Raw genomic sequence first — 21,778 nt, forward strand, 5'->3', positions numbered from 1 at the left:
TGCCCCAAGTAGTCCTGGGAAGCTGCTCTATCTGCACTCGAGGAAGCACAGAGCCTGGAATCTCTGGGACTGACCACTGTGGGGGCCAGAAGAATTCAGAGACGGGTGGGGCGAGCCTCACCCCACAGCTCCAGCTTTCAGGAGAAACTGCTGCTAACAACTTGTAGATTTCTATGCAAGAAGTCTGCGGGAAAGTGGGTGTTGCATTGTTCTGTTGCTTTTTTTAAAAAAAGTTACATCAGTGTTCCAGTGGACCACCACATTTTGCAAAGGAGGAATCAGAGGAGAGATAATCAGATTAACTCAAGGCTGCAGCGCTCTGAAGCAGGAGAGCTGGAGCCAGAATGCCCAGTTCACCGTCGGTCCCGTCCTCCCCTCTGCTACCGGCAGTCTAGCTCCCTGCTGTCTCGGTTGGAGGTGGGGCCCAGCTTACTTATGGAAATAGCAGAGAATGAACACTATGGGAGCCTCCAAAATCCCTCATGGACAGGCCCAAACCCACCTCTTTTTCAGCAACTTCCGGAAGTCCATCAGCTCCTTCCTGAGGTCTGGAAAAGGAGCAGGAATGAGACCCCAGTCCCAGATGGGATGCCTGAGGGTCGATGCAGGGCTTTTCGGTGTGGTCCATGCTGCCACCTGAGCCTTTGGAAGGGGCTCTCCCGAAGACTGACAGTGACCCACAAGGTGTGCATGGTGGCTTGACCAGGCAGGGAACACCAGGAAAGGAGTAGCCTCCCCCACAGGCCCCAAGGAGGTTTCTGACAAATCTACTTACCTTCCTGCGGTTCCTTTTGCCTCTTCCGATTCTTCCTAAAGCCAACTGGATCATCCAGGGCGGAGAGGAAGGCGTCAATGTGGACAAGCAGGGAGAGAAGAGAGACACGTTGATGGTTTTCCTGAGGAACTGACGGATCCCAGAGCCCTGCTCTCCTCATGGTCCTCTAAGGCATGAACGATCCCAGCAAGAGGGATGGAGCAAGGTGGAGGATCTGTCCATCAGAAGCTTTTTGACCCCAGAGCCTTACCATGACCAAGGGGACCAACCTGAGCATCATCTCATGCGGGGGAGGTCCAGTCATGTGTCCACAGGGGCCAGGGAGGTGGCATAAACATGTGAAGCAGACACTGGCAACCACAACGAACTCAAGAGCATCTAAAAGGGCAGCTGCTCTTTCATTCCACCTGGGAGCTGCCATTTCAGGGTATAGGTCAGACACTGCTGTTTGGCTGAACACCTTTTTTAATCCTCATTGTCTGCTTCCACTAGAAAGGCGGAAAAAGCTAAACACTCGCATTCCCAGCTTCCCTCGCAACTAGCAGTGCTCACGTGACATCATTCTGACCAATGAACTCCAGGAATTTCTAAGAAAGCTTTTGCTTCCTCTATGAAAAGGGTGGATGGGCTGGGCATGGTGGCTCACACCTGTAATCCCAGCACTTTGGAAGGCCAAGGTGGGAGGATACCTTGAGCCCAGGAGTTCCAGACCAGGCTGGGCAACAGAGGGAGACCTGGCCTCTACAAAAAAAATAAAAAATAATTAGCTGGGTGTGATGACACATGCATTTGGTCCCAGCTACTTGGGAGGCTGAGGTGGGAGGATCACTTGAACCTCAAGGCTGCAGTGAGCTGTAATCACACCACTGCACTCCAGCCTGGGCAACAGGTCTCAAAAAATAAAAAAATAAAAGGTTGGGCACAGTGGCTCACGCCTGTAATCCCAACACTTTGGGAGGCTTAGGAGGGTGGATCACCTGAGGTCAGAAGTTTGAGACCAGCCTGGCCAACATGGTGAAACCCTGTCTCAACTAAAAATACAAAAATTAGCCAGGCGTGGTTGTGCGCACCTGTAATCCCAGCTACTCAGGAGGCTGAGGGAGGAGAATTCCTTAAAGCTGGGAGGTTGAGGTTGCAGTGAGCAGAGTTCGTGCCACTGCATTCCTGCCTGTGTGATGGAGTGAGACTCCGTCTCAAAAAAAAAAAAAAAAAATTAAGAGAGGCAAGTGGACCGGGGCCACCTCTGCCACTGTCCTACCTTGAACATGGATTAAGTTGGGTCTACCACAGCCCTCTTACGGTGATGAGGTGATGAGCCCGCCTGCTAAGGATGGCAGAGCAGGTGTACCGAAAGAATCAGCTCTCCCATGGCAGCCCTGAGCTGTGCTGTGAGCCCTGGACGCCACTCTCAGATCTTCTTACCATGGGAGAGATGAAATATCTTTATTTCTTAGGCTACTCTGAATAGGGTTTTCTGCCACTTGTACGCAGATCAATTGTAAGCATAACGAGTGGTGAGACTAGACCTGCTTCCTCAAGAGATACCTATCTTTTAATTACCACAGGTTGACAATTTAAAAAATTTTAAACACGACGCATGCCAAAAAAAAAAAAAAAAAACCATGCCTGAGAGAGAGTTTGGCCTTTGTGTGACCTGTTTGTCACCTCTGGCATGGCCTGTCCGAAAGATCCTTTGCACAGGGCAGAAACGGAGATCCCGAGAGGAAAACAAAGCCCACTGAGTCAGCAGAAGCTCTAGGACTAGAAGCCAGCTTTCAGGTCCTGCCTATTGACTGGGCCAAGAGAATATCCTTCAGAGGATCAGCCAAGGTACGGCTTTTAAAACACATGCAGACTCAGTGTGCACGTGGATAAAGTCGGAAGCCCAGCACAAAATGGGGCGGCAGCAGCCGAAGCAGCCTCCGTGGGCCTCCCCTCCCCTCCCCACCCCTCCCTCACCAGCCACGGGGCCTCTGATTCTTCTGCAGGCCGTCTGCCCCATGCACTGATGAGACGAGCTCAGGGAAAGGCCCACCTTCGATGACGGTGAGTCTCGCTGAGCACGCAGCCTCTCCATACACGTTCACTGCCGTGCAGCGGTACACATCTGTGTCCTCGCCTGTCAGCTTGTTGATCTGCAGAGAGGCCAAGGGCAGAGGGACGGGGCTACCATGTACCCTTCCTCTGTTTACTAGACACGGCTATGTGTTGAGGTATAAGGTAAAACATGGTCCTTGTCCTCAGGGAGCTCACAAGCTTTATCAGGAAAGAGAGACCCCAAAACAAAAGCCAGGTTCGGGACAGAGGGTGGATGGACCAATTCTTTGCCATCAGAGGCAATGTAGCGAGGAGAAAGAGTATGTTTTTTGGGTCAGATGGATCTGGGATGGGAAATAGTCTCTGTCCTGTATTACTTTTGGGAAAGTTACCTGACTTCTCTGAACTTTAGTTTCTTCGTTTATAAGATGGGAATATAATACCTCAAAAAGTGGTGAATGATTAGAACTAAATATATAACCTATGTCAAATGTCTAGCCCCGGGCCTGGCATATAGTAGGTATGCCATGATTAGTGTTTATAACATTGCTAAGATTAGCCAAGATTGATCGCTACAGGCCAGGCACTAGCTAGACACTTTACGTAAAACTTTCATCTTCTTAACAACTCCCAGCCAGGCACAGTGGCTCACGTCGGTAATCCCAGCACTTTAGGAGGCTGAGGCAGATGGATCACCTGTGGTTAGGAGTTCAAGATCAGCCTGCCTAACAGGGTAAAACCCCATCTCTACTGAAAACACAAAACTTAGCCTGGCGTGATGGTGCATGCCTATAAATCTAGCTACTCAGGAGGCCAAGGCAGGAGAATCACTTGAACCTGGAAGGTGGAGGTTGCATTGAGCCAAGATTGTGCCACTGCACTCCAGCCTGGGTGACAGAGTGAGATCTGTCCCAACTACAGCTCATGACAGCTCCTTAAGTAGACACTATTATTGCCCCATGTTTACAAATGAAGAGACAGAGGTAGAAAGAGGAAAGCGACTTTCCAAAGCCAAGGTGGTGGGCCTGGGACAGTAACCCAGGCAGTCTGACTTCAGAGCCTGAGCTCTCACGCTCCAGTCTACACCACCTCCCAGGTTATCAGCAGAGGTATCTGCCAGATCCATTATTGGCTCAGGCGACTTTGAGTCACAAGATGAAGTTGAATGGATTCAACTTCAATGAGGAGTGTGTCTTACTTCTGTAGGGATTGGAGGCTGCCGAAGAGACCTCCAAGGGGATGGGAAGAGATGAGTAGACCCTGGTCGGGGGAAGAGCTGTGGTTCTCACCTGCAGCACGTGCTCCTTGCTGCCCGGGCTGGAGGAGATCTTGTACTTGCTGGAGTTACTGAGGTCACCTTTAGAGTTCTGCCAACGCACCTCGGGCCTGGGCTCCCCGCAGACCAGAGCCCGAAAAACAGCATTTTTCCCTGCAGCAGGAGACAGACAGGAAGGCTGACCAGTTGGGAGAGGGTGACTGTGTTCTTTATTTAAATTCTAATTTATATCATCTTCCTCTTCTAGGTATTTCAACTACCCCTTCCAAAAAGGGTGCCAGGCCTTGGTCCCCTTGACTCAGGACTCAGATCACGCAGGTGGAAAGCAGCAGATTCCAGGCACCCAGAGGGCAGTCTTTCCTCTTTCTGTATTGCAGAAGTTTGGGCTGCTTGAGGGAAAGAAGCAGCTGGACAGGCCCTGGTGAAAGGAAAGGCCAGCAGGGCTTTCGGGGAGAGGGGCTTTTCTTTGAGAGTGGATGAGCAAGGAATCTGAAGGCTCTGCCAAGACTGGAAAGGGAATGAGCTTTTGTGAGTTCTAGCCGAGCACACGGGGTAGCACTTTGGGAGGCTGAGGTGGGAGGATCACCTAAGGTCAGGAGTTCAAGACCAGTCTGGCCAACACAGTGAAACCCTGTCTCTACTAAAAATTTAAAAATTAGCCAGGAGTGGTAGCATGTGCCTGTAGTACCAGTTTCTCAGGAGGCTGAGACAGGAGAATCGTTTGAACCCAGGAGGCAGAGGTTGTGGTGAGTGGAGATCGTGCCACTGCACTGCAGAGTGGGCAACAGAGCAAGACTCCATCTCAAAAAGAGAGAAAGAGAGAGAGAGAGAGAGAGAGAGAGAGAGAGAGAGAGAGAGAGAGATTTTGTGGGCTCCCTTCCTGCTGTCTAGGGGAAGGAGGAATGACAACCATGGGCAGGAATGGCTATTTGGTGCCCAAAGGAGCTGGTTCTGAGACACAGGTTCCAGCCTCAGAAAAGACTCCAAGTTCCATGCCCGGCATGGAGGCCTGAGAACTGCTCACCCTCAAGGAATCCCTCAGCCTCCCACCAGGAACATGCAATTCAGACCAAATATAGACCAAAGGTCCAAGGGCCCTTCCCAATTTCTCATTACCTTGTTTCAGAGTTGGAAAAATAAAATGCCATTCTTTTTCTTATTTCCAGAATATCATGAATTAAAATTTATTGCACGAATGTATGTTGGGGAAAGAACACCCATTCCCACATTTCCCCCAACAAGCCCTTGTTCCCACTGCTTTCCGGGACACTTCCTTATGTGGCCTTCTAGAAGGGCCTTCCTGAGCCCAGCCTGTGAGCCACTGTGGCAGCAGCTGCCTGGAGGCGAGGGTTGGGAGGAGTCAGATTACCTGTTTAAACAGCGCCTCTCTGCAGCAGTGGCTTTGAAGCAAGGAAGGAGGGACCAGGGAACCCCACAGCCTCTCCCTGCTCCCCAGTTTAGCATTTTCCATCCTTGCCTCCCAGATATTTCTCACACCAGAATAGCATCGTGTCTCTTCATTCTCTTTATCCACTCTTTTCCCCAGGCCCCTTGTCACTTTTACGGTTCCAGGCAAGTGCATGAACCCTCAAGGATAGGAGGGAGACGGGCTATGGCCTGGTGATGGATGTAGGGCCTGGGTGCCCAGGAAGGTGGGTGCTCCTGGCCTCTCTCCTGGGAGGTAGGGGAGCAGGAATCTTGCCTCCCCTCTCTAGCTCCCCTCTGGGCTCTCACCCTCTGGCAGAGCCAAGGTGACGGGCTTCTGCTCAAAGTCCGGCGTGCTGTAGCCTTCGGGGATCTCCTCCACCAGCTGCCAGATGCTGACCCCAGGGATGTGGGACTTCCGGAGCTTTCCTGGAGAACACAGGAGAGAGGGAGATGGGTCTTCTGCCTCCTCCCTATTGGGTGGCCCTTCCACAAAATGGGCATTCGCCCACTCACCCCAGGAGCAAGAAGCCCCTTCTCGCTCCTACTGTTGGGTCAGGGGGATCTGTCCTGCCTCCTGCCTGTGCACACTGCTTTTTAATTCTCTACTGGGAATCTGGCGGCTGCCCTCCAGCGGTGTGAATGGAGCCTCTAAGGAGTGGGTAGGGCTCCCGGTGAAGACCCTGAGTGTGTCTCTGGGGAAAAGCTTGGAAAAGAGAATGGGAATGGGCTCTTTCTCAGGAAGCTGGAGCTCATGTGGAGGCTCTGCACCCCTTAGGAAAACAAATCAAAACCTAAAACTGAGACAAAAAAAAAAAGGCCAACCACACTGGCTCATACCAGTAATCCCAGCACTTTGGGAGGCTTAGGCGGGTGGATCACCTGAGGTCAGGAGTTCAAGACCAGCCTGGCCAACATGGTGAAACTCGGTCTCTACTAAAAATACAGAAATTAGCTGGGTGTGGTGGCACAAGCTTGTAATCCCAGCTACTAGGGAGGCTAAGGCAGGAGAATCACTTGAACCCAAGAGGCGGAGGTTGCAGTGAGCTGAGATCGCACCACTGCACTCCAGCCTGGGCACCAAGAGCGAGACTCTGTCTCAAAACAAGCAAACAAACAAACAAAATGAGATGGGTGAGTTCCCAGAAATCTCTGATCCCTACCACTTCTCTCTTCTCTGTCCTGGTAAAGATCGCCGGGGAGGGTTGGGGAAGGGAGGTTCGTTCTTCTCTCACCTGCCATAGTTCTGCCTCCTCTTTGACTCCTCTGAGGGTAGAAGTTCCCTTTTCCTGAGAACAGAAGTGGAATTGTTTTTGAGACATTCAGGCTGGTTTCACCCCACCCCCCACACCATCAGTGCATCAGCCCATGTCTGGGGTGGGAGCTTGGAAAAGCTGCTGCCCCGAGAGCTTTTCTAACCCATGAAGGCAGCTGAAGTTTCCTGCAATTCCCTGACCCCAGCAAAACCAATTTCTCAGAGGTCAGGGAGGGGCTAGGATGCTACCCAGTTGGTAACATTCCCAGCTAAAGGGAACCATGGGCTGAACCTGTACACTATGATGGCCCTGCTCAGAGGGTGAACCACAGCCAGCCCAATCCAGAGGAAATCAGGCTCATTCAGTTTCTTTCCAGCTGTGTAACAGCTTGCCCCATTGACTTTGGAATGAGAATTCTCCAAGGACATTCTTTGGGTCTCCTGGCTCCTTGCCCAGCTCTGAGATTTTTTCTGGCTGGACCCCGAAGCCCTCTACCTCCCATGCTCCACCAATCTGGAATCCTTCCGGTCATAAGGTCTGCAGGGGAGAGTCCTCAACTTTGCTCCTCTTAAGCTCTTCTTGGCCCAGGACAGTAGGATCCCCATAAATCCATCTGCCCCTCTCTGAAGCCAGTGAATTATAGTGTCAGGTGAATAGGAGTACTTTCCAGTCTCTCACCACCTCCATCTCTCCCGATTTCCTCTTAATTGCATCCATCTGTTATGACCAATGGGGAGTCCCACACAGGAGAGGAAGAGGGTTGGCTCTGGGATGGGATGAGTGACATAAATCGGGGTTGGGGGGAGGACTCGAAAGAATTCTCCAGCAGTCCCACCCTCTGTGCAATTGGCCCACTGCCAAGCGGTTCCATTTTGGGGACTCCATTTTGTGCCCAAAGAGCCCTGCAGCTAATATAGAATCACACATGACAGAGCAGATTGCTCTCTCCCATGGAGATCGTTCCATTTCGCAACTGCCCACCCACTGGCATTTCTGGCCCCTGGCGGCCCCTCACCAGCCCAGACACTGCACCCTAGTGTGCTGGAATGCCATGGTACGCCAGCTGCGTTCTGGAGCGGTCACAGGCGCCGCGGGCGCTACGCCGAAGGGAGTCACGAGGAAGGGTGGGAGGGAAGGCAGCCACCAATGGACGAGGGTCAGCCACCAACGGATGGGGACCCAGCTGGCCATGGCCAGGGGGAGGGCTGCAGGGGCCTCCGTCCCAGCCACCCCTCAGTGCAGCCTCCCAGTAGATGTAAACGCACTGGCACAGTCGGTAACCCCACACTGGAGTAGCTGGAGTTCAGCGCGGCTATCTGAGTCATCATCTCCATCCTCACGCACAACATCACCACGAGCAGCTATCAGTCCGTTACTCAGCTGTTGGTCACACATGAAGAAATAACGCTAATACCACTCTTCTCCCTCCAGCCTCCTGCCTGCAACTCCCATCGGAGGAGGGCAAGAGGAGCAGAGCCCTTGGCGGGACTTAGGGGTGTGACGTTAAGCCATCCACTTCTGGAGCTCCGCTCTCTTCTAGAATAAGCCAGATTTGGTTTTCACTGACATAGGGGAAGAGAGCTATTGGGTGGAAGACTAGAGGGATGCGGTGTCGGCTGGAAGGGATGAGAAAGGAAATGAACTCTCTCCTCTGAAGTTCATTCCCACATTCAAGAAGAATTCCAGTTCTTTCCAGAAGCAAATAGCAGCTTGTGTCCTCACTTCAGCTGTCCCAACAACACTCTCAGCACTGGAACCCCGGGGACGCATGGCACCCCACCCTCCCCAGATCCATCCTGTAGATCCAGGTCCCTGCTACCTTTCCAGGACGCATGGCACCCCACCCTCCCCAGATCCATCCTGTAGATCCAGGTCCCTGCTACCTCCAGGTGGTCCCTGCTACTTCTCAACTGGTAGAAATTGTGGCAGGAAGAGCCAGACGGGTTTCTCTCCACTGCTGTGACCATGTTGTTAACCAAAATATAACAAGTCTCAGCTCGAGGTCCTTATTCTGCCCTGCTAGTGATATTTTTAATCTGGTCATCATATCACACCCAAAGTCAAGCTGTGTCCAGAAAATTAGAGTCAGGACAGAACCACCCAGACAGACTCACTGAAATTCTCTTCTCCAGATAACTGGAGTCTCCAATAGGGGATACAGATGCACCCAGCGTGTGATTGCCCAGCCAGGCAATGCTCCCCAAGTAGATGTCCTGCCCACTGCCTGCCCCTTCCTGCATAGGAAAGCTGGACGGCAGGCTAGTGTCTCCATCCTGGCCCTACCCTGGCCTGGGTAGGCAGCCAGGTGTGAGTGCCCACTTACCTGGGTGTACAGCTGGCCTCCCGCTTCCTGTCTGCACTGTCTTCACTGTGTGCAGCTGCTGCTTGCTGGAGGCTCTGGATCGACTGCTGGTGGACAGGGAGAGCTGGAGCAGGTGTCGGTTGCTGCAGGCGCCTCTGCTCCCTCCGCCCCTCCCACTCACCCCGCCTCCTCCTCCTCCTCCAGTCCAGGCTTGGCAGGGCAAGGCCCCCCAGGGTGAACGCTCCAGCTCAGAGGAGGTCAGAGATGGAAGGGTCCTGTGACATCAGTCCATCCAACTCCCCGCTTTGCAGAGCTTTAAGCTCTTAACCGGACTGGCTTAGTGTAAATTTGCTCCATGATGCCTCGTTTATCTGATCCTTTTTAGCAAGGACATTTTCATCACCCGAACCCTTAACTTTTCAGCTAAGCTGGTCCCTTGTGATCTTTGACATCATAACTCACACAGATACATAAAGCCACCAGCCTCTTGGGAATCACACCTCAAAGTGGTACCAAAGAGGCAGCAGACTTTGGGAGTGGGAGGGGAGGCAGCCACTAATGGAGTCACAGGCACAGAGTCCTCCGAGAGGGGCCGGGAAGGTGCCCAGGAAGCAGGAGCTCCTGGGAATTGTGTAGCCAGGAGGCCTGCTGGAGAAGGTGAGGTTGCTCAGGAGCTTTTCAAGGACTAGAAGGGGTGACCTGACCAGCAGGGTTGGGGGCCGAAGTTGGCAGGACAGATGGTTGGGCTTTTGGCTGGGCAGACAGATGGCAAGTGGAAATTGGAAATACAATGGCTGGTAATTGATTTTCTTAAGGAGAGTGGAGGGCAGGTGAGGCCCAGGAGATAAGGCCACCTGGTGTGCTTTGAAAGAGCCACCTTCTCTCTCCTTAAGGACAGAAAACTGCTCTGTTGCCACCCATAAGCAAGGCTTGATTGAAGAGTCAGGTGAAATAGAAAGGAAATGGGGTGAATGTTTGCTTCCAGGGGAGGACAGTGAATATTTACATGCATTCATTAACACCTTGCGGATTTCTACAGGGGCTACCTCTGCATGTGCGCTGGGAGGGGAGGTGTCTGATCTCTTACGCTCAAGTGTGTGTATGTGTGTGTGTGCATGCACACACGCATGCATTTGTGTGTCCTCCATGCGTGTTTCTGAGTGTCAGGGCTGGTCTTTCATTTGTTCGACAAACATGTTGAACACCTACTCTGGGTGGAGCCCTGGCTCTGGCACTGTGGTAAGCCCTGGGAATACAAAGGTAAGCAAATGACAGGGCCCTTCCATCATGAAGCTTGCAGTCTAATGGGGCAGGCAGATGTTAAATATCTAATTAGAGACCAGGCACGGTGGCTCACACCTGTAATCCCAGCACTTTGCGAGGCCGAGGCGGGTGGATCACAAGGTCAGCAGTTCAAGACCAGCCTAGCCAAGATGGTGAAACCCCATCTCTACTAAAAATACAAAAACTAGCCAGGCCCAGTGGTGGGTGCCTAGACTCTCAGTTACTCAGGAGGCTGAGGCAGGAAAATCGCTTGAACCTGGGAGGCAGAGGTTGCAGTGAGCCGAGATTATACCACTGCACTCCAACCTGGGTAACAGAGCAAGACTCCGTCTCAGATAAACACGTAAATAAATACATATCAAATTAGAAACCGCCATGAGGCTCTGAAGGAGACGTTGGAGAGCGAGGGAAAGAGTGGTGATGAGAGCTGAGCTTGGACAGGTAGGCTTTGGGGGCCATCGAAGAGTTTTGATCTCTACTGTAAGGGCAACTGAGGTTTGTTTAAACTGGAGGGCTGACAGGATCCAATCTGCATTTTAAAAACCTCATTCTGGCTGCAGAGATGGAAAGGATTGGAGAAGGGAGGCTACCTCCCAGGAGAACACCCCCAGGTGTTCGTTCTCATGTGAGGCCCTGAGCTCCAGGGGCCTCCTGAGCCACAGGGCTGCATTATCCCAGGAGGGGGAAGGAGGAGGCTGTGAACAGGGCTTAAATCAGAGCCCTTCAGCATTTCGGGTCCCTCTGCTGCCCCCTAGATAGCTCGTGTGCTCTCCCCTGATGGCCTGCAGATCCATGAGTCAAGGTGTGGCCTGCTACCCAGCCTCCGTTTTTCGTGTTGCTGTTTTCTAAACAGAGACAAGATCTTGCCATGCTACCCAGGCTGGTCTCGAACTCCTGGGCTAAGTGATTCTCCCCTGTCGGCCTTCCAAAGTGGTGGGATGGCAGGTGTGAATCGCCGCGCCCACCCCTGTTTTGCAGCCCACATGAGGGAGCCCGCTCCTTTCTGCACTGTGTCATGCTTGAATCCGTCTCACTGCAATGAAATGGAAATTTCAGGACTCCAAGGAACTGAGACGAGTTACACAGTTTTGACCACTCTCCCCGCTTTATCCTCTAGTAAATGTAATGGCCAATAATATTTAGCTATGTCTGGATCTCCAGCCATTGAACACCCCTTCTCAGGATGTCATCTTATTATACCTCCCGATAGCCTTTTCCTTTGGGAGACAGAGACAGGACTTTCACTTCCTGGATTAGGGGAATATCCCCATCCGAAGAACTCCGGGCAGTGAATCTGTGCGCGTTATTCATTGTTCCTCAGTGCCTTACGGAAAGGGCTTAGTGACTTTGGGTAGGAATAGGGTCACAATTCATTAATGTTCTCCTGTCCCTACAAGAACAAAACACATTGTATGCGGGTTCCACGAGGCTCAGGCCCCTTTAAGGCGTCTCTTGGGACGCTCTAACTCCTAATGGCATGTGTCAGATGGGATAATCTCTGAGATCCTGGCCAACTTTAACCTTCTACAGTCCTGTGACTGAAAGGGGAAGGCCCTGTGGACTTGAAAAGCAGTCCATGTGACTCAGGAGAGTTTCAATTCATTCACAGGCGGCCATTGCCTCTGTTTTGGTGTAAAACTGGCTCTGTCCCAGCCGAGTGAGTCCTCTCTCACACCTAATGGGGTCCATGTAGATGGATGTGCAGAGAAGGGTTCTAAACAAAGACATCCAAACATGCTCACACCCAAGTATACACATACACCGCACAACACCAATAGCGTGGGTCTTTGTGAAAGGCAGAAGACTACAAGCTGCCCTGTGGAGACGGCTTCAGAGACTAGGGGCCTGCTCTAGGCCTGGAGCTAGGGCGTAAGATTCTATTTCGACCACAGTCCCCACCCCGGAAGATGGAGCTGGGAGGACCCGTGGACAAATGACACCCCTCCTGTGCTTCCCACCATCCTCCTTGGCCACCGTCAAGGCTGCTCTCCAGTCCACCTGCTCCCTTGAACCATCCACTCTGCCCCGCAGCTGCCTGCCTGGCCAGGATTCCTCCCTATCTCCCATCCAGCGCATGCGTCAGCCTTAGTTCACGTCTCTCTCATCCCAACCTGCGGTGTCATGAATCCCACGTGACCCCATGGGAAAGAAGATCTTGGAGACCCCGAGGGGTCTCCAATCATGCTTGCAAAGCTGGCTTTCAGTGGCAGAGCAACTCGAGCCAGGAGCCAATCCTTAATCTGGGAGGGTCTAGTCCAGCAGGCTCAGCTGGCCCAGGGGCTCCAGGAGAGTATCCTTTGGATCCTCAGGGAGGAGAGGCTGGGGAGCAGTCCCTACTCCACTTTCCAGGAACGGATAAGCCACAACAGGCTTCAGTCTATTGAGGCAGTGTCGACCCTCAGAGAATATCAGAGCTAGACAGGATCACTGAGGACATCTAACAACAATGATAAAATTATAACAATAACAAAAACGGTATTAATCCTCACCCAATTCTTGCTATATGCCAAATAGTCTTCTGAATCTTTAGCTATATGAACTCGTTTAATCCCTCACAACAAATCCAAAAGGCAGAATCGATCACTAACCCCATTTTACAGAAGGGAAAACTGAGATACAGAGAGATTATGTAACTTGCCCAAGGTCACACAGCTGGTGCGTGGCAGAGCCTGGGTGTGGAGCAGGGCGGTCCAGTACAAAGTCCGCGCTCTTAATGACTATTCTGTGGATCCAGTGGATCCAATCCAATCCCCTTCTTTTCAGAAATGGACACTGGAGCCTGGAGAGAAGTGGTTTCCTCCTGGAAGGCACACAGTGAAGTGGTTTGCAGCCAGATTCACCTCCTGGTGGGAATGAGACACCAAACCCTGTCATTCCAGAAAGCCGCTTCCTTCAAGTCTCCACCAGGTGGTGAGGAGGTAAATAAATCACTCCAGCTAAACAGATGCAAACCCACTCAGCTTTGTAACGTTGCGTTTTCATTTTGCAGGGACACTTGCCTATTTTTATATAATCAAGCAAATCACAGCACTCACTGGCCTCCAATCTACTGTGTGAGGTTTTCTACCCGGGTTGTTTCATTTAACCCACGTAACACCCTACGACGTAGAAGCATATCTCCACTTTACAGAGAAGAGAGTTGAAGCTAAGAGCAACTAAATAACGTTTCCACTGTTACACAGCTAGTAAGTGATTGAGTAAAGATGTAAACCAGGCCGTCTGATTCTGCCTCCGCCCTAGATACCGGATTCTTTAAAAATAGACACGGTCTCACACTTTGCAGTTTTCACGGCTATATTCTTTTCATCATCAATCTTATCCTTAAGAGACCTAACAGGGCCTGTCAGAAGTTGAGAAGGACCTGGCCACTTGCAATTCTTGAGACTTCTGGTATGTTTTTAGAAAGAAGAAAATAGGACTAGAAATAACGGGTAGTACATTTTAAATATTTACATTAAACCACTTAAAACTTAGTTCATTCCTGATGGCCTCCCAGTAGGCAATAGTGTTTACCAGGAACAAACACTATTGTGGTTAAAGATATACAATGAGTGTTCTCTTCTTTCATTTCCATCAGTGGCTTTTCTATGGCCATGTGGATAACTCATTTGGATGTAATGTTGGGGCACTTCAGGGAGCACCCCCTCCCATCCCCTGACAGGCTCTGTCTAGGGCCGGGGCCCAGCAAGGAGGCAGGTCTTTGAGGTTAGAGGAGGCTCTGCCTCGCCCCTTCTCCAGGCCCTGGCTCTCTCTGCACAGCGGCTCCAGCTCACAATGGCCTTGGAAGGCTGGCCCAGTGACTGGCAGAGAGGAAGGAGGCAGCAAGCCCCTGGGAAAAAGGTGCCCACCTACTCATCTCTCCCAAGAGCGGTGAGGAGGCTGGAGCTGTCGTCGCCACAGCTCAGAGCAGTCATGCCATGTGCCTCTGATAACCCGCAGCGGCCGCTTCTCCTGGTGGCCCTGGGCCTTGCAGGAAGAGGCTTTATGCTGGCAGGAGATGGGGCGGGTCAGGACTGCAGACCCCACCTGGGCAGTTGCCTGGAATCCTCACCCAGCTCTCAACTAAGTCACCACCCTGAGCAACTCCAGGAACCCAGGGCTGAAAGTCATTTTCTCAGGTGCAGAAACTGAGTCCAGAAGGAGCTAGGATGCTGGGTAAGTAGCAATGAGGCAGTTTGGAGGAGCCAGCCACCTTGAGTTGGGAGACCTTAAAAGGGACCCTGAGGCAGACTGGGGCAGGGGGGCCAGGAGACCCGAGTCCTGGAACTGTTTCCTGGAAGCCCCAAGCCGGGCAGCCTGACTCAGACTCTTATATTAGAAACAGACTCCGTCGGGCCGGATTTGGAATGGAGTCACTCTTCCATGCTGAAGAAGACACACTCCTGCCATGCATGGAGCCTGGCTTATGACAAATCTGAACTCTTCCCGGCATCCAGAGCATTTCACCAACCAACACCCTCCCCACTGACCTTCCCGCGTGTTCCCTCCAACTCAGGCAGGCTGGCTTCTCGTCCCCACCGCGTTCTCCCTCCTGCCTGGCATGCTGACCTCCCTCTCCTCCTGTGATCACCATATTAAGTGACATTTCCATGTGATGGCATTAATTCACTTCGGTTTTTGGGTATCGGGTCTGTCTTGTAGACACGCTCTGTCTTCTTCTGAGTCCTGGGAATTTCCCAAGAGCCAGAATTGCCTCTCCTTCTATTCCACCTTTCCGCATCCCACTGCAACCCAGAACATGACTCTGATCACAGAAGCTTTGTGACAGGGCAGTTTTTCCTGAGCCTGTAGCTGGGAGATGCTCTGAAGCTGTATCAACCCTTTCCAATCCCCACCCTGCAAGGAAGAGCTCCCCTTAAGTAAAAGAGAGTCTTGGCTAGACTTGTGTTTAGCAGATTCCCAAAATCGTGCTTCAGGCAGGTCAAATTTCTTGACATGACAGGAAAGAGCCCATTACCAACAAGCTCATCCACACCGAGGAAAGCCGTAAAGTATCATCTGTGCTTTGTTATGGAGTTTGGCACCTGTTTTGGCGTAGATGAGGAGTCATGGGAGGTTCTCAGGCAGAGAAATCACATATTTATGTTTTAGAAAGAGCCCGTGGGTGGTGAGAATTGGTTGAATTGGAGTGGAAAATATTCTGAGGCCAAGACCTGTCTCTCCCAAGTGTAGGGGCTCCTACATCAGACCGGAGACTCCTAAGGGCAGGGACAGGGACTCCCAACCCCTGTGCTCAATCCTGGGCACACACTCAGGGAACGCTCAATGCCTGTGGACTGATTTACCTGAGGTAGAAATCGAGGCTGATGGGGACATAACTTATTTCCAGGAATCCTCACTCCCCCTGGCCAGCCCAGAAAGGGACCCTGGGGATGCAACAATGTGTCACAGTCCCCCTGCCTCCAGCGTGGCTCCTTCCCTGGCATCATCTGTCCTCCTTCTGGCACCAACTTCCCAAATTCCCAGCAGCCCAGCCGCACACAGCTGGTGGTAAAGATCAGGCTGAAACCCCATCCCCGCCCAGTGGCTTGGCTCTGGGGCACTGAACCCAAGCAGAACACAGCAGGCAGGACAGGCTGAGGGCTGGGCAGGGAGTGGCCAGGGCTGGCTGGGCACCTCAAGTCCTTGGGAAGCTCAGCCATGGGGAGGAAATGTGGCTGAACGCCCCTGCCTAAGAAATATACAGACAGGACCCTCCTCCTAGGGTTGGTGAGGAGACAGTTCCTGCCCACAGGAGGCTTAGTCTCAGGCTTCCGCCTAGGATGGCAGAGGCAAAATCTAAGTCCTCTGGTTGACGATCTCCACTGTCAGGCCACCACTAAATGGTATCTGTCATCGCTATGCTCAGCTCCGACAGCCAGTCCTATCTATGACAAGTCGAAATTGAAACTAACAGGTATTATGCATCTACAGTGGGTGACCATGCAAGGTACTTGGCACTGGGCAATTGTCTCTTTAATCATCTCATTTCATTTTGCTGTTTCCACTGCGGATTGTAGAGAGGTGTTTCTACATGCTGTACCCTCTGCCTAGCTGACTGGTTTTCAGATTGGTTTAATGTGACCTTTGATCGTCGAACACAAAGTAACTAGCACTTATTGTCACTGCAATTATCTCATCCATCTTTAGGGCATGGCTTGGTTTATCAGCTTTCTCTCCATGTAAAATGCAACTTCGATTGCATGCCCCATGAGAGGGATTCTGTCTTGTTCACTGACTTAGATAATAGCGCTGGGCATTTATTTATTAAATGATCAGGGCCTGAGAGAATCTGCAAATAGTTTACCTGACTCTAATTTTAAGGGGGAGCAGGGGAGGGCGAGGAAGAATAGATTCGTTTCTACAACTCGATTTTAAGTCTAGAGATATTTGGGGACTCCTCTGTAACTGTAACTATGAAAGATGAGGAGATATCTGTTAAGGCTTTGTATAATAAAACTGGAAGACAGGGAAGGGAGAGGTTCCACGTAAAAGAGAACAATAAGATTCTGAGTGGGAATGAAACCCACTGGGAATCACACACTTTAACAGCCAAGTTAGAAACATGTCTAGGCCAGGCACGGTGGCTCATGCCTGTAATCCAGCACACTGGGAGGCCGAGGCAGGCAGATCACCTGAGGCCAGGGGTTCGAGACCAGCCTGGCCAACATGGCGAAATCCATCTCTACTAAAAATACAAAATTAGCCAGGCATGGTGGCGGGTGCCTATAGTTTCAGCTACTTGGGAGGCTGAGGCAGGAGAATCGCTTCCACCTGGGAGGTGGAGGTTGCAGTGAACTCACATTGTACCACTGCACTCCAGCCTGGGTAACAGAGTGAGACTCCATCAAAAATGAAAGAAGGAAAGAAAGAAAGAAGGAAGGAAAGAAAGAAAGAGAGAGAAAGAGAGAAACAGGAAGGAAGGAAGGAAGGAAGGAAGGAAGGGAAAGAAAAAAGAAAGAAAGAAAGAAAAGAAAAGAAAGAAACATGGCTGGCCCTAGCCTTAAAGCTAGGGGCTGAGAGTAGGGTTATGATGCAGGATTAATAGAGAAACCCTCTCTTGCCTCAGCCCCGAGTGCTGCGTTACCACAATGTTTTACAGTCACCACGTGGCTGGCCAAAGCTGTCCACTCCCCCGATTCCTGAGCAGTGGTTGAGAATTGGTTAACAACTGAAGACTCAAAGGGCGCCACAGTAGAAAGCCCAACCCACCTCTCTACTGATTTTGGTTTGAAAAGCGTAACTGTTGCTTCAGGGATTCAATCAGAATTTGAGATGCCAAGTGTTAAACCCATTCCTCAAATATTTAAAGATTTCCAAACACAAATACAAAAGAGCAGCAAAATGAAATATATCGAGTGCTGGAGTAACATCAGTTACTCTAGAGTTAGAACCAGGAGTTGGGGTGTTTGTTGATATGCAAGGCATTCGGCTCTGTGCCATGTGGAGAACTTTGCCCCATGAGGTCTTGTTGTTTGAAATTTGCATCTTTTGTTCCCTCCTGAATGTTTTTACCACAATGAATCCCTACTCATTTAATTTCTCAAACATAGCCACAAATAAATTTGGGGTTTTTCCTCTAAAAATTAATTCTTATATCCCGGAAGGTTTGTGCCACTGTCAGAGTCCAGTGAATGGCAGAGGTCGGGTGGACATGGAGCCCTTTACCACGACAGTAGCTTTATGCCCTGGCTTAGTGCCAGGTGCTACGCTGGGCTCTTAAATGTATGGTCACCTTTAATTCCACAACCCCTCTGTAAGGTGGGATTCCCATGCCTACTTCACACATAGGAAACCTGGGACATGGGAGGTGAAGTAAGTTTAGGTGACAGAGTGAGTCCTGATGAATGCAGTGGCAGAGCTGGAAATGAAACTGGCACACAAGTCTCGGCCTCTCAAAATTCTGGCTCCGCCATTTATAAACCAAGAAACCAAGGTGTGCGTGAATGCAACCCCGTTCTGTTCCCTCTAAAGAAGTCCTCCTAGAGAACCAGAAAAGACCGAAGAAAAAGAAAGAAAGGGAGTAAGGGATGGATGGAAGGAAGGAGAGACAGCGTGAGGAAGAAAGAGAAAGACAAACTAAGAATAAATAAATGAAAGGAGAATTCCAGCAGAGGAATACCGTTAGTACCAGCCATGAGACAGACACTTAGGTTGTTTAGCTCAGTGACGTCCTTTGGTGCTGCTCTGTCCAAACGCCCAGCCAGCATCAACCAGTGATTTCAGGCAGCCAGAGCGTGCTTCTCCCTCTTCTGTCCTGGCTTTCCTTTTCCTAAACACCCATTCCTCCCACTCTCCCTGTAGTTAATTCTGGAAAGGGCCTCAGGCAGTCCCTGAGCTAACTTAGACAATATCCCGGGGGCCACCTGTCAGCCTAGGTTGTTAGATGTTTGCTCCTGGGAGTCTGACTGAGCCGGCTGGATCTCATAATGCCCAGGGCGGAAAAGGGCTTTGCTGCCTGGTGATTGATTTGTGTCCCTGGAGGAACTCGATCAGGAACTGCTTGACAGTGTGCCAGTATGTTGGCTTCACAGAAGTGAGGACCTGAAGACCTGAGATCCATTCTTGGTTCAGTCCTGTGTCCAACCTGAAGATAGTAATGCTGCTGTTCATCTCCATGCTGGAGAAAATTCTCCGGGACTCCCTTCCACATTTCTTCTCATTGCATGGGTGTGATCTGACCCGCATGAGTGGAAAATGGGGTCCTGAGCCTGCTGGTTCTCTCCTGGGGCTTTCTTGTCTAAAGGGATGTTCGACATCCCCCCATGATGGCTCCACTGGTGATACAATGAAGTCTTTCACTGGCATCTCCTGAGTCTCCTAGAGTGCCCCGAGTGCCCTCTCTGCAAGAGGTTGGGAGCAGACTTTTTGGGTGTACCCTCTATTTTATTTTTAAAACTCTTGGGGGTGAAAAAACTGCCCTTACATTCTGGTAACATGAGAATTTAAAGGAAGAGAAATATTCATTTCCTGGCTGACTTTCCAAGATCAGTTTAAACTGACTATAAGCTAAAAGGACCAAGACCACAAGCTATGGTAGAAATGAGAATTACAAGGAGTTTGGTACAGTGGAGGTGACTGGAACTGTCAGCAATACCCTGGTCCACACTGGGGACATTTATGATCCTCTAGAAGAATTGGATTGGTATGGAAACTATCTCAGGATTTACAACTACGCTGACATTTCCTAGTCACGTGACTATAGTCTAGTCTTAAACTCACTGAACGTCTGTTCCCTCATTTGTAAGAAGAGATGACAATACTCTTAGTGGAAGGAGTATGGGCTTTTTAACCAGACAGACCCAGGTTTAAATTCCACTTTTACTACCTGGATGCTGTGAGCCTGGAGTGGATGGAAGAGAGAAGGGTCCAGTGATCACATTGGGAGATCCCTGGAAGGGTCCCGTGACCACATTGGGCCTTAAGGCCATAGTAACGACTTTGGCTTTGACTCTGAATAAGATGGGAAGCAGTTGCAATGTTCTGAGCAGAGAGATCACAATATGTAACTCGTGTTTTTAAGAGACTGGCCTGGCTGCTGAATGGGAAATAGATTGAAGGGAAAAACACGTGGAAAGTCAGAGACCCAGATATGCAGCCCCTGCAATAATCAAAGTGAGCAAGGGTGCCACCTTGGAGGATGGTGTCACAGTGGAGATGGTGAGCCGGTTAGATTCTAGATGTACTTGCAGGTAGAGTCTAAGAATTTACTGACTTGTCAGTTTATCATTATATAATTGAGTAGTTATTTCTTAAGACTTTGTCCAGTCTACTAAACTGACTACTCTATGGGGCAAGAATCATATGTGTATTTCATGCACTGATGAGTTTCTTGTGTTGAGCTCAGTTCAGCAATATTCGATGAAGGAATGAAACCTGAACATCTCGACAAGCTCTGTCTGCTGTGCCCCCTGAGCCAATGATCTCTGCCCAATCTCTCCACTCCTCTCCAGCAATTCTCTGAATCCACAGCAAAGTGACAGGTTGGCTAGAGCTGAGGCCAGAGAGGAATTGCAGCCATGGACAAAGCGGGGGAGTAGGGGGAAAGTCATGATGGAGGTGGAGGGGAAGGAAATATGGAGATGAGAAGGACGTGCTCAGCCAGCAGCCTGAATAATCACAGGGCTAAAGAGAGGGAGGAGGCGAGAGAGTCCCATGGAGGATGGCCGATGGGGCCGAAAGAAGACAGAAACGGAGCGTAAGCTTTGCTATGGCTAATGTTGGTGCAGGTGCTCCTCTGAGGTCAGTCCACCAGTGACATTGATTCACTGGCATGGCAGGGATGGATTTTACATCAGAAATACTGGGAGCCATGGAGTTGTTCGCTTGTGCTCTGCCCTGGGCACTAATGGCCAAAGATCTGTATCTGACTTATCTGACTTCCTCTTCTTTTGTAGTCTGGTGGTTCTGGGACAGGGTAGAAATGGATGTGGATGGGTGGAGATATTGGGGTTGAAGAGGTGTCTAAGTCTGTTTTATGCTGCGATAAAAGAACACCACAGGCTGGGTAATTTATGAATGATAAAAGTTTATTTGGCTCATGATTCTGGAGGCTGGGAAGTCCAACAGCAATGGCACCAGCATCTGGTGAATGTCACCTCATGATGGAAGGCAGAAAGCAGAAGAGTGCATGAAACAGAGAGAGAAAGGGGGGTAAACTTATCCTTTCTATCAGGATCCCACTCCCCTGATAACGAACCCATTCCCAAGATAATGGCATTAATTCTCCCATGAGGGCAGGGTCCTCATGACTTGATCATCTCTTAAAGACCCCACCTCCTAATGCCAGCACAATGGCAATTACATTTCAACATGTGTTTTGGAGGGGGCATTCAAACCATACCAAGGGGCATGTGTATGTGAGAGCAAAGCTGAAGGTGGAGAATGGTGCACATGGAGTGTGAACGCACCTCAGGGACAATCAGGGAGCAGACCATGATTGGGGTCTGAAGGAGAATAAGAGAGAGGATCACAAGGAAGGGGGCACAGAGATACAGGGATGCCCCTCTTCCGACCCATGTCATCTTCCTTCTAAATTAGTGAACCTCCCTCACCAGGCCATCACGCACCATCCCTGTCTTCAGCAGGGATTCCTACATGTTCACAGGCTGTCATAGCTGTGGCTACAGCCCATGCTCACCCCATACACAGCTCATCTTGCTACCTGTGACATATATGTGCACACACTCCTTGCTTTCTCCACTGCCTCACCCATAGAATAACCTGACACATTTGGTTGTCTAACATGTGTAAGTATGCAAACACATGCACAACACACACACGCACACACACACACACACACACACACACACACACACACACACACACAGATCTAGGCCACAGGCAATTTAGTCTTAAGATTGTAAGTCCTGCCCTGAACTGTGAAGCCTTTCTTGCCTCCTCATTCTTCTCCTAGGTCTAATGTGGAGAGAGAAAATTCTGGT

General features: G+C 50.6%; 1 protein-coding gene across 1 annotated transcript in view; it reads right to left on the minus strand.

Moving 5' to 3' along the window:
* The window catches only part of IGFN1 (immunoglobulin like and fibronectin type III domain containing 1), a 35,324-nt gene extending 26,147 nt beyond the window's left edge, over nt 1-9,177 (minus strand). The window contains exons 1-7 of the mRNA XM_074385745.1: nt 9,093-9,177; nt 6,749-6,802; nt 5,823-5,942; nt 4,102-4,241; nt 2,811-2,910; nt 776-820; nt 503-548 (exon numbers count right to left, since the gene is read on the minus strand). Of these exons, the coding sequence (XP_074241846.1) occupies nt 503-548; nt 776-820; nt 2,811-2,910; nt 4,102-4,241; nt 5,823-5,942; nt 6,749-6,755 (458 nt within the window). The 5' untranslated portion in view covers nt 6,756-6,802; nt 9,093-9,177. The remainder of the gene's footprint in view (nt 1-502; nt 549-775; nt 821-2,810; nt 2,911-4,101; nt 4,242-5,822; nt 5,943-6,748; nt 6,803-9,092) is intronic.
* Nucleotides 9,178-21,778: the final 12,601 nt, after the last annotated feature.

Source organism: Saimiri boliviensis, chromosome 14 (assembly GCF_048565385.1).
Source record: "Saimiri boliviensis isolate mSaiBol1 chromosome 14, mSaiBol1.pri, whole genome shotgun sequence".
NCBI classification, from domain to species: Eukaryota; Metazoa; Chordata; class Mammalia; order Primates; family Cebidae; genus Saimiri; species Saimiri boliviensis.